Raw genomic sequence first — 13,170 nt, forward strand, 5'->3', positions numbered from 1 at the left:
TAGTGCTAATCAGATGTATGTACAGAGTTCTAGTATTAATATGTACAGTGATACAGGTATAGAGACACTATGGTAATAAGTCATACTATGCAACTCGTACAGATGTTGGGTGAGTTGTATTACCGGGGGACAGCTGGGGGTCTTCACTTCATCTGCTAGAAACATCACGATAGAAAGTCCCTTGTGCCGGGCCAAGGCCTTTAAAAGGCCTCTTCAACAAGAGAACAAGGCTGATTTATTATGTAAGTAAGTACTGTAAGTAAGTGAGTATGTTTTATTTAGTGATGCACCGATGTGAAAATTGTGGCCGATACCGATAACCGATATTAATATTGCTGTTCTGGCCGATACTGATATTTACCGATGTCGATATCTCTGTATAGAAAACACTTTTTTATGATAATCAAATAAAGAGCTATTTTCCAAAACGAATAAATTTTTTACTTTTGTTACTTATTTTCAGAAATGACTAATATTTTGAAACTATTTAAGGCCCATATCGGCCCTATCTTGATATCGGACCGATACCGATGTGTAAAAAAACTGCCATATCGGCCGATATTATATCGGCGGCCGATATATCGTGCATAGCTTTATTTCTAAAGCACATTTAAAACTGTAGTTGCAGCAAAGTGCAACATGTGAACATGTGCAACATGTGAATAGCACTATAATAAAACACAGTAAAAACATGGTAAAAGAAAGCAATACAAATATGACAAATATAACAACAAGTAAGATACAAAAAAAATAGAAACATACACAACATGAAACAGGGTAGGTGTGAGATCAGACTATCCAGGCAAAAAGAAAAGAAAAAAGCTATCTTTACTATTATGCACTTTGCTACTGTACTAAATAATCTACCTTGCATATATTACTAACTGCTATGCTAAGCACTCAAGACTGTTTGATGAACAATCGCACTCAGCTGAAAGAGTTGTGCTGACATATTGTACAGAACTTTTAAGTCGCTTTGGATAAAAGCGTCAGTTAAATGACTAAATGTAAAAAAGCCCAGTTTAAAAGCTAAAAGGTCTCCTGGGTAAACAGGTAGGTTTTTAACCTGGATTTGAAGGCAGACAGGGAGGGAGCGCACCTTAAGTTGGGGGGGGGGGGGGGGGTGCGTTTTACAGATTTGGCGCAGCAACTGCAAAGGCACAGTCGCCCTTAGTCTTCAGCCTAGATGGAGGAACCACCAGAAGAGAGTGACTGGAGGACCTAAGAGATCTCGGAGCAACGTGGGGGGAGAGGAGATCCATTAAATAAGAGGGACTCAGGCCATCGAGGGCTTTGGAAACAAATCACAAGACCTTAACATGGATACTGTACTGGACTGGGAGCCAGTGAAGAGGAGCAAAACTGGGGTGATGTGGTCTCTCTTTCTAGTGCTAGTCAGCATATAGCGGCACGGCACGGTGGTGTAGTGGTTAACACTGTCACCTCACAGCAAGAAGGTCCAGGGTTCGATTCCCGCTTGGGGACCAGGTTTCCGCGTTGCCAGTTACCCAGGTGGGGTATCTCCCGGGCCTTTCTGTGTGGAGTTTGCATGTTCTCCCTGTGCTCGCAAGGGTTCCCCCCCCCCCCCCCCCCCCGATAAGATAAACCCAATGGAAAAACATGCACAACAACAGATCGCTAACGCTGTCGCGTCCTTGACGAAGACGGGCAGGAGCACTTGGATTGGTCCCCGGGGTGCGGCTCACGTCGACGCCCTATCTGCTCCCGGCTGCCATTGGGGGGGAAGGACGATGGGATGGGTCAAGTGCAGAGACTCAATCGCATTAGGTGACACAAGAAATTGCATGTGTGTGTTCCTGTGTGTGTGCCGCCCATCGCATGTGTGTGTCGTTTGCATGCCAAATAAAAGACTTCCTAAGTCCTGCATTATTATTATTATTATATTCTGGCTGCAGCATTTTGGACCAGCTGCACACAGGATATGGATGACAGTAGTCTAGGCAGGATGTGATGAAAGCATGGATAACTCTCTCCAGGTCAGGAAAGGACAGAAGATGCTTGGTTTTTGTGATGGACCTGAGCTGAAAGAAGTTGCCTTTGATGGCAGAGTTGACCTGTTTATAAAATTTGAGGTCTGAATCAAGACAGGGGAGGGGAGAATTGGCACGGCTAAATTGGGATGGGAGAAAAAATTTAAAAAATTAAAAAGAGGAGAAAAAGTGGATACAAAAAAAATATTGAGGTCTGGGTCAAAGATTACACCAAGATTCCGTGTCTGTGATTTGAGATATGGCGATAGATGGAGTGTAGAGACAGATGCTTTGTAGAGACAGATGTATACAATCTTACCCATATCCCAAAGCTCTGAAAAGGTTTTGCATGGATACATTTAGTTTGACCGTTATTGAAAGTATACAGAGTTAACTCTGAATTGAGATGTCATCGGAGGACACCGGATCCTCGTATTGTATTAATTGTACGGCTCAATGAAATGATGAAGGTGAAAAATCAACATCTGGGATGTGTACGATTACTGTGCAAAATAAATCAGCATTGTTTTCATTCAGTGAAGTGCCTCTTTAATGACCATAAAAATAAAAACGAGAAAAAAAATGACACGTAAAGCATGTAAAATCACACAGCATATAAAATCCTAACAATAAGACAACAAGACGAGGCAAAAAGCAAGGATAACGAATCAATTAAAACACGTACAACTTGATTGAACCATGTGGCGGTTTGGCTGGGAGCTGAACCTCTCTAGGAGGTTATCCGGGGAGACACTGTGAATTTAGACATATTGAGTAAAACAGTGATTCTTTGAAGAGAGAGAACAGCCCAACATCAGATTAGCTCATAACATGCACAGTAGGACTCGGACTCAGGAACACGTGTGACAGAGAAACATACACACAGCATGCTGTTTAGATTAGATTAGAGAGCAAATGTAACAGTAACGTGCAATAGTAATATACAATGTACATGAGATTACACTGGGTATAAGATATATAAATTAGTACTACTGAGTATAGTGCTAATCAGATGTATGTACAGAGTTGTATTATGTAATATGTACAGTGATACAGGTATAAAGACACTATAGTAAGTCATACTGGCCAGCAGCGTAATTAGTAAGAGTAGGTAAGGCCCGGGATATGTACAGATATAGATATAATATCTACAGATATGTATATATATATACAGATATATATATATATATTAGGGATGCTCGATATTGGCTTTTTTACCGATACCGATATACCGATATTGTCCAACTCTTAATTTCCGATATCAACCGATATCAACCGATACCGATATATGCAGGGTTCCCCCCCCCCCCCCCCCCCCAAATGGAATAATTTCAGGTAATTAACATTACATATCTCTTGTTGTGGAATTAACACAACATTATGCATACTTTTGACAATAAATAAAATCAGAATTTGTTCTTACTTGCTTGCCTGGGTAAATAAAGGTTATAGAAATGTAAAAAAATTTTCTTTTCTTTTGAAAACCAATACCGATATTTTCCGATATCACATTTTAATGCCAATATCGGCTGATAATATCGGTAGGCCGATAATATCGGACATCCCTAATATATATATATACATACACTGTATGTATATACAGCATTACTGTACATATTATCATGCAGAGTTATATGGGTTAGATGCAGGTATATTCAGACAGATATGGATATATATGAAAATGTGTGAATATGAGTTGCATAAGATAATGTGTGAAGGGGGTAGGAATACATACGTTTACACTTCGTCCTACTCCTTTTCGAGCATTGATTGTTTTTAATCTGTTTTATTTTTCTTTCTTTTTTCAAAGAGTTCAATCTATATTTAAATCACACACACACACACACACACACACACACACACACACACACACACACACACACACACACACACACACACACACACACACACACACACACACACTTATCCAACCTATAGACACCTCCCTCCTCTCCTTCCTCTCCCTCCTCCCCCTCTCTCCTCTCCCTCTCTCCCTCCCTGCTCTCCCTCTCTCCTCTTCCTCCCTCCCTCCTCTCTCTCCCTGCTCTCCTCTCCCTCCTCTCCTCTCCCTCCTCTCCCTCCCCTCCCTCCTCTCCCTCCTCTCCTTTCTCTCCCTCCCTCCTTCCTCTCCCTCCCTCCTCTCCCTCCTCTCCTTCCTCTCCCTCCCTCCCTCCCTCCTCTCCCTCCCTCCCTCCTCTCCCTCCTCTCCTTCCTCTCCCTCCCCTCCCTCCTCTCCCTCCTCTCATTATTCTCCCTCCCTCCCTCCCTCCCTCCCTCCCTCCCTCCTCTCCCTCCCTCCTTCCTCTCCCTCCCTCCTTCCTCTCCCTCCCTCCTCTCCCTCCTCTTCTCTCCCTCCCTCCTCTCCCTCCTCTTCTCTCCCTCCCTCCTCTCCCTCCCTCTCCCTCCTCTTCTCTCCCTCCCTCCTCTCCCTCCCTCCCTCTCTTCCAGCAGCTCCTGAGTCTTCAGTCTCTGTTGCAGCTATAGGACAATGAATGGACCATTACTAGATCACTCCTCGCTCGGTCTGTGGTTCCTGCAGATGTGGTTCATGCAGCTGTGGTTCAGCTGTGGTTCAGCTGTGGTTCAGCTGTGGTTCATGCAGATGTGGTTCATGCAGATGTGGTTCATGCACCTGTGGTTCCTGCAGCTGTGGTCCCTGAAGCTGTGGTTCAGCTGTGGTTCAGCTGTGTTTCCTGCCGCTGTGGTCCTGTGAACAAAGCCTTCTAATATACATTTCTCTCTCTGATAAGTTTGAAAAAAAGGAAAAATCACTAGCCAGAATTAGCTAGTCAGTGCATTCTCTGCAACCTCCGGTCATTTAGGGTTAACAATTTGGCTTTTAAGAATACATAAAATATTTTGGTGAAACGCAATTTTCCCATTAACCCCACATGCAGTATCGAGGACAAAATTACTGGTTAACGTTAAAGGAACTGACCGATAATGTCTCTGCTGTGAGGGAGAGAGCGGGACAACTATCCCCGCCAGCCTCCTCCTCCTCCTTCTCTCTCCGCCTGTACGAGCTCTATCTGAGTGACTGAGTGTCTCGTGTCTCCTCTCCTCAGAGCCCAACGCGTATCGCAGCATGACGGCTCGTTCCGTCAACAGCACCCAGCTGGCCCAGGACTACACGATGCTGCGGACGCTGCTGCAGTCGGTGCGCTACTACCAGAAGGCCCAGCTCTACGGCCCCAACGCCGGGCGGCCCAGGAAGAACGCCATCGTCTTACTGGATGGGTGAGTCCGAGTCGTCTTTTTTTTCTTTTTCTTTTTTTCCCCCAATAAACCTTTATTCATACTGGGCTGATTTGCAGAGTGGCCTGTTTCACACACATTATGTCAGGGGTTCCCAAAGTCGGGGTTGCGACCCCCAGGTGGTTAAACAAAATAATAATAATAAATGTAAAAAAAAAAAAAAAAAAAAAATGTATGCCACTGAACTTAGAAGCAGGCCAGGCCAGTGTTTCTAGTTGCACCAGCACAATAGTTAGATAACCTAGGTGGGGAACAACCAGGAGATCACTGCAACTCACACAAGTTGGAGAACTATCTCTCTCTCTCTCTCTCTCTTGCTCTCACACACACACAAAAGGAGCAGCATGTGATTGGTTGAGTTTACAAAAAACTGCTAATCATTGACACATGCTAGCCTGTAATAATCCCCCCCAGAAAAATCTACTTTGCATTTGATATATTGCAAATATATGCCATCACACACACTGGCATTTAAAGGGTTAGAATTATAAAATGAATATGTGGTGTTATGATCAGGGCTGAAGTTGAATAAAATATTGTATTTTTTATCAATTACAAAAAAACTGAAAATCCATAAAAATCTGTGTTGTTGCTAATCATACATATGCTAGCCTGTTTTTTAACAATAATTTGTGATGCCATCACAAACACTGGCATTTAAAGGGTACAAATAAAAAAAATCCTGTACCAGAATGCAGGAAATTAAGTCTTTGTAACAAACAATTTCCTGGTGGGGGACCCCCAGACCCCCTGCTTAAAAAGTGGCCTGACTGGGGCTATATTTTGCACTATATTTCCTGGCCTGAATGATTTCCCCAGTCCGGCCCTGGTTAAAAGCCTCCAATGCTTATTAGTGTGTGTGCGTTTGAACGTTTGCATGTTTCAACCATATATTTCCATTTATAAATTATTATATATTTTTTTTGTTTTTTTTTACCTCCTATAATAGTGGGGGTTGCGGCTCTCTGACACCATTATTTGGGGGTCGCGGCCTGAAAAGTTTGGGAACCCCTGCATTATGTGACCGGGCCCGGCGGTAAGAGACTCAAGTCAGATTGTGAGAACATTTATTATTTATTTATGTTTTTGAATATGTTTTTATTATTAGTTTGAATGTTTAACACTTTCCGTGCCGGAGCTCGGTGCCCCGGAACCTCCTTGAATGCCGCGACCCACTTCAATGTTAGCGTTAAAAACGCCTAATCTATATTTTAAATTATGTGCCTAATCTGCCCGTCGCTTATCAATGACTTGTTTGCAGTCAACATTGTTGAAACGGATTGTTTTTTTATCGGTTCATTTTCGTTTTATAGCATTTTGAAAAGCCCTCGTTTTCAAGGAAAATATAAAGATTCCGTGATAAAAGACATTTACTGGAATATTCTAGAATACACAAAAACGTTGTCATTTTTTGGTCTATTTATGAATCGTTTTCAAATAAACGCTAGATTATCGATAGTATAATATCGAAGTATGCACGCTATAGACGCAAGCTGAAAAATCGATTCTCTTATTTCCTCATCAGCGATCACAGCCTCACAGCCAAACAGCCACATCACACATAGGGGACACGCTGTTATCTCAGCGAATACAGCTCCGATTACCCCAAGACTGGTAACATAGACTCCTTACCTTAGACCAGATGTTCTCCAAAAAGATTATTCCAATTCCTGATCGCCATTCCAAATATCGATCACGCTTATTGATTGATTATTGGCTGCTGTAAATATATATTCCAGGCTGATTTCCGTCCCGCGATCAGATCCCTCTTGAGCAGACGTCTCGCCAGCACAAGGAGCCAGTTGGCTCCACCTCTACAGATCTACAGATCTAAGCGACTGACCTGCAGTTACACAGGGATAGACGATAGGGGGCGCTTTTTTCCAATCTGAGCTCCTGTAGGGGCTGGTGTACCAACGGGAGACTCGGTTGATGAAATATGAATTCAGATCGCTAATAAAAAAATAAAACGATAATAAACGTCGTCGGCACTCAGTGGGTGGGCTAATAAAACGAGATATGACGTCCGTGGCACTCAATGTGTTAAGAACACATTTACTGTAACAACTAACAGTTATAGTATCTCTAAATAGTAAAACCTTTTTTAAGGCAGTTTGTGACACCTAGTACTTGCCAAAGTGTTAAAAATGCAGCCAAACTTTAGATTTTCTGTTTTTCTGAGACTTGAAGTTTAACTAGATTCAAATAAGCATATCTTCTTCAAATATTTTTAGATCCCCTGTAAAATCCTACTCCGATCACAGTTTTCAGTCTCCTCTGTTATCTGCCCACCTAGTTGGTTATGGAATTCTGACTAAATCATGAAGAACAAGAGTCTCCTCAGACAGGGGTCCCTGGGATAAATTTGGGGTCCGCCGCCTAATGTGTATTAATTTAGGGGTTCACTATGGGTGTTCACTATGGGGTTCACTATGGGTTCACTATGGGTGTTCACTATGGGGGTTCACTATATGGGGTTCACTATGGGTTCACTATGGGTGTTCACTATGGGTTCACTATGGGTTCACTATGGGTGTTCACTATGGGTTCACTATGGGTGTTCACTATGGGTTCACTATGGGTGTTCACTATGGGTTCACTATGGGGTTCACTATGGGTTCACTATGGGTGTTCACTATGGGTTCACTATGGGTGTTCACTATGGGTTCACTATGGGGGTTCACTATGGGTTCACTATGGGGTTCACTATGGGTTCACTATGGGGTTCACTATGGGGGTTCACTATGGGTGTTCACTATGGGGGTTCACTATGGGTGTTCACTATGGGTTCACTATGGGGGTTCACTATGGGGGTTCACTATGGGGGTTCACTATGGGCGTTCACTATGGGGGTTCACTATGGGGGTTCACTATGGGGGTTCACTATGGGGGTTCACTATGGCCATGTACTATGGGTTCACTATGGGTGTTCACTATGGGTTCACTATGGGGGTTCACTATGGGTTCACTATGGGTTCACTATGGGTGTTCACTATGGGTTCACTATGGGGGTTCACTATGGGGGTTCACTATGGGTTCACTATGGGTTCACTATGGGTGTTCACTATGGGTTCACTATGGGGGTTCACTATGGGGGTTCACTATGGGTTCACTATGGGGGTTCACTATGGGTGTTCACTATGGGTTCACTATGGGTTCACTATGGGGGTTCACTATGGGTTCACTATGGGGGTTCACTATGGGGTTCACTATGTGTTTACTATGGGGTTCACTATGGGTTCACTATGGGGTTCACTATGGGGGTTCACTATGGGGGTTCACTATGGGGTTCACTATGGGGTCACTATGAGTGTTCACTATGGGTTCACTATGGGGGTTCACTATGGGTTCACTATGGGGTCACTATGGGTTCACTATGGGGTTCACTATGGGGTTCACTATGGGGGTTCACTATGGGGGTTCACTATGGGTTCACTATGGGGGTTCACTATGGGGGTTCACTATGGGTTCACTATGGGTTCACTATGGGTGTTCACTATGGGTTCACTATGGGGGTTCACTATGGGTTCACTATGGGGGTTCACTATGGGCGTTCACTATGGGTGTTCACTATGGGTTCACTATGGGTTCACTATGGGGGTTCACTATGGGTTCACTATGGGGGTTCACTATGGGGGTTCACTATGGGTTCACTATGGGGGTTCACTATGTGTTCACTATGGGTTCACTATGGGGGTTCACTATGGGTTCACTATGGGTTCACTATGGGTTCACTATGGGGGTTCACTATGGGTTCACTATGGGGGTTCACTATGGGTTCACTATGGGGGTTCACTATGGGGGTTCACTATGGGTGTTCACTATGGGGGTTCACTATGGGGGTTCACTATGGGTTCACTATGGGGGTTCACTATGGGTTCACTATGGGTTCACTATGGGGGTTCACTATGGGTTCACTATGGGGGTTCACTATGGGGGTTCACTATGGGTTCACTATGGGGGTTCACTATGGGGGTTCACTATGGGGGTTCACTATGGGGTTCACTATGGGTGTTCACTATGGGTTCACTATGGGGGTTCACTATGGGTTCACTATGGTGTTCACTATGGGGGTTCACTATGGGTTCACTATGGGTTCACTATGGGTTCACTATGGGGGTTCACTATGGGTTCACTATGGGGGTTCACTATGGGCGTTCACTATGGGGGTTCACTATGGGGGTTCACTATGGGTTCACTATGGGTTCACTATGGGGGTTCACTATGGGTTCACTATGGGGGTTCACTATGGGTTCACTATGGGTTCACTATGGGGGTTCACTATGGGTTCACTATGGGGGTTCACTATGGGTTCACTATGGTGTTCACTATGGGGGTTCACTATGGGTTCACTATGGGGGTTCACTATGGGTTCACTATGGGGGTTCACTATGGGTTCACTATGGGGGTTCACTATGGGGGTTCACTATGGGGGTTCACTATGGGCGTTCACTATGGGGGTTCACTATGGGTTCACTATGGGGGTTCACTATGGGTTCAATATGGGGGTTCACTATGGGGGTTCACTATGGGTTCACTATGGGTTCACTATGGGGGTTCACTATGGGGGTTCACTATGGGGGTTCACTATGGGGGTTCACTATGGGTTCACTATGGGGGTTCACTATGGGTTCACTATGGGGGTTCACTATGGGGTTCACTATGTGTTTACTATGGGGTTCACTATGGGTTCACTATGGGGTTCACTATGGGGGTTCACTATGGGGGTTCACTATGGGGTTCACTATGGGGTCACTATGAGTGTTCACTATGGGTTCACTATGGGGGTTCACTATGGGTTCACTATGGGGTCACTATGGGTTCACTATGGGGTTCACTATGGGGTTCACTATGGGGGTTCACTATGGGGGTTCACTATGGGTTCACTATGGGTTCACTATGGGGGTTCACTATGGGTTCACTATGGGTTCACTATGGGGTCACTATGGGTTCACTATGGGGTTCACTATGGGGTTCACTATGGGGGTTCACTATGGGGGTTCACTATGGGTTCACTCTGGGTTCACTATGGGGGTTCACTATGGGGTTCACTATGGGTTCACTATGGGGGTTCACTATGGGTTCACTATGTGGTTCACTATGGGGGTTCACTATGGGGGTTCACTATGGGTGTTCACTATGGGGGTTCACTATGGGGTTCACTATGGGGTTCACTATGGGTGTTCACTATGTGGGTTCACTATGGGGTTCACTATGGGTTCACTATGGGTTCACTATGGGGTCACTATGGGTTCACTATGGGGTTCACTATGGGGTTCACTATGGGGGTTCACTATGGGTTCACTATGGGTTCACTATGGGGGTTCACTATGGGTTCACTATGGGGGTTCACTATGGGTTCACTATGTGGTTCACTATGGGGGTTCACTATGGGGTTCACTATGGGGGTCACTATGGGTGTTCACTATGGGGGTTCACTATGGGGGTTCACTATGGGGTTCACTATGGGTGTTCACTATGGGTTCACTATGGGTTCACTATGGGTTCACTATGGGGTTCACTATGGGTTCACTATGGGGTTCACTATGGGGGTTCACTATGGGGTTCACTATGGGTTCACTATGGGTTCACTATGTGGTTCACTATGGGGGTTCACTATGGGGTTCACTATGGGTTCACTATGTGGTTCACTATGTGGTTCACTATGTGGTTCACTATGGGGGTTCACTATGGGTTCACTATGGGGTTCACTATGGGGGTTCACTATGGGGTTCACTATGGGGGTTCACTATGGGTTCACTATGGGTTCACTATGGGGGTTCACTATGGGGGTTCACTATGGGTTCACTATGGGGTTCACTATGGGGGTTCACTATGTGGTTCACTATGGGGGTTCACTATGGGTTCACTATGGGTTCACTATGGGCGTTCACTATGGGTGTTCACTATGGGGGTTCACTATGGGGTTCACTATGGGGGTTCACTATGGGGTTCACTATGGGGGTTCACTATGGGGTTCACTATGGGTTCACTATGGGGTTCACTATGGGGGTTCACTATGGGGTTCACTATGGGGTTCACTATGGGTTCACTATGGGGTTCACTATGGGGGTTCACTATGGGTTCACTATGGGGGTTCACTATGTGTTCACTATGGGTTCACTATGGGCGTTCACTATGGGGGTTCACTATGGGGTTCACTATGGGTTCACTATGGGGTTCACTATGGGGCTTCACTATGGGTTCACTATGGGGGTTCACTATGGTGTTCACTATGGGGGTTCACTATGGGGGTTCACTATGGGGGTTCACTATGGGTTCACTATGGTGTTCACTATGGGGGTTCACTATGGGGGTTCACTATGGGCGTTCACTATGGGGGTTCACTATGGGGGTTCACTATGGGCGTTCACTATAGGGGTTCACTATGGGTGTTTACTATGGGGGTTCACTATGGGCGTTCACTAATGGGGTTTACTATGGGGGTTCACTATGGGGTCACTATGGGTGTTCACTATGGGGGTTCACTATGGGGGTTCACTATGGGGGTTTACTATAGGGGTTCACTATGGGTTCACTATGGGGGTTCACTATGGGGGTTCACTATGGGGGTTCACTATGGGTTCACTATGGGTGTTCACTATGGGTTCACTATGGGGGGTTCACTATGGGGGTTCACTATGGGGTTCACTATGGGGGTTCACTATGGGTTCACTATGGGTTCACTATGGGGGTTCACTATGTGTTCACTATGGGTTCACTATGGGGGTTCACTATGGGGTTCACTATGGGGTTCACTATGGGGGTTCACTATGGGGTTCACTATGGGTTCACTATGGGGGTTCACTATGGGTTCACTATGGGGGTTCACTATGTTGTTCACTATGGGGGTTCACTATGGGGGTTCACTATGGGGGTTCACTATGGGTTCACTATGGTGTTCACTATGGGGGTTCACTATGGGGGTTCACTATGGGCGTTCACTATGGGGGTTCACTATGGGGGTTCACTATGGGCGTTCACTATAGGGGTTCACTATGGGTGTTTACTATGGGGGTTCACTATGGGGGTTCACTATGGGGGTTCACTATGGGGTCACTATGGGTGTTCACTATGGGGGTTCACTATGGGGGTTCACTATGGGGGTTTACTATAGGGGTTCACTATGGGTTCACTATGGGGGTTCACTATGGGGGTTCACTATTGGGGTTCACTATGGGTTCACTATGTGGTTCACTATGGGTGTTCACTATGGGTTCACTATGGGGGTTCACTATGGGTTCACTATGGGGGTTCACTATGGGTTCACTATAGGGGTTCACTATGGGTTCACTATGGGGTTTCACTATGGGTTCACTATGGGGGTTCACTATGGATGTTCACTATGGGTTCACTACGGGGGTTCACTATGGGTTCACTATGGGGGTTCACTATGGGGGTTCACTATTGGGGTTTACTATGGGGGTTCACTATTGGGGTTCACTATGGGTGTTCACTATGGGGGTTCACTATTGGGGTTCACTATGGGCGTTCACTATGGGGGTTTACTATAGGGGTTCACTATGGGTGTTCACTATGGGTGTTCACTATTGGGGTTCACTATGGTTCACTATGGGGGGTTCACTATGGGTTCACTATGGGGGTTCACTATGGGGTTCACTATGGGTTCACTATGGGGTTCGCTATGGGTTCACTATGGGTTCACTATGGGTTCACTATGGGGGTTCACTATGGGGGGCTACCGCTGCTTCATCCGTGTGTGTATAGGGACAACACAATTTCCAAAGTAACACAGTAATACAAAAGAGTGAAGTAATACAAAATGTATGTGCTCCCTAGAGTAGATTGATGGAGGCGTTGAGATCACCCCAATCGCCATTGACCACAACCTGGTCTGCCAGAGGTCGTCTCGGTCCACCTCCAGCTAGATCTCGAAGCGGTTTGCGTGAAGCGCAAGAACGCG

At 45.5% G+C, this 13,170-nt stretch overlaps 1 protein-coding gene across 1 annotated transcript in view; it reads left to right on the forward strand.

Moving 5' to 3' along the window:
- The window catches only part of hpse2 (heparanase 2), a gene marked incomplete at both ends in the record, with an annotated part of 232,999 nt that overhangs the window by 27,905 nt on the left and 191,924 nt on the right, over positions 1-13,170 (forward strand). The window contains one exon of the mRNA XM_084321875.1: positions 5,057-5,228. Within this exon, the coding sequence (XP_084178001.1) occupies positions 5,057-5,228 (172 nt within the window). The remainder of the gene's footprint in view (positions 1-5,056; positions 5,229-13,170) is intronic.

Source organism: Notolepis coatsorum, assembly GCF_963971535.1.
Source record: "Notolepis coatsorum genome assembly, chromosome: 9".
Lineage (NCBI taxonomy): Eukaryota > Metazoa > Chordata > Actinopteri > Aulopiformes > Paralepididae > Notolepis > Notolepis coatsorum.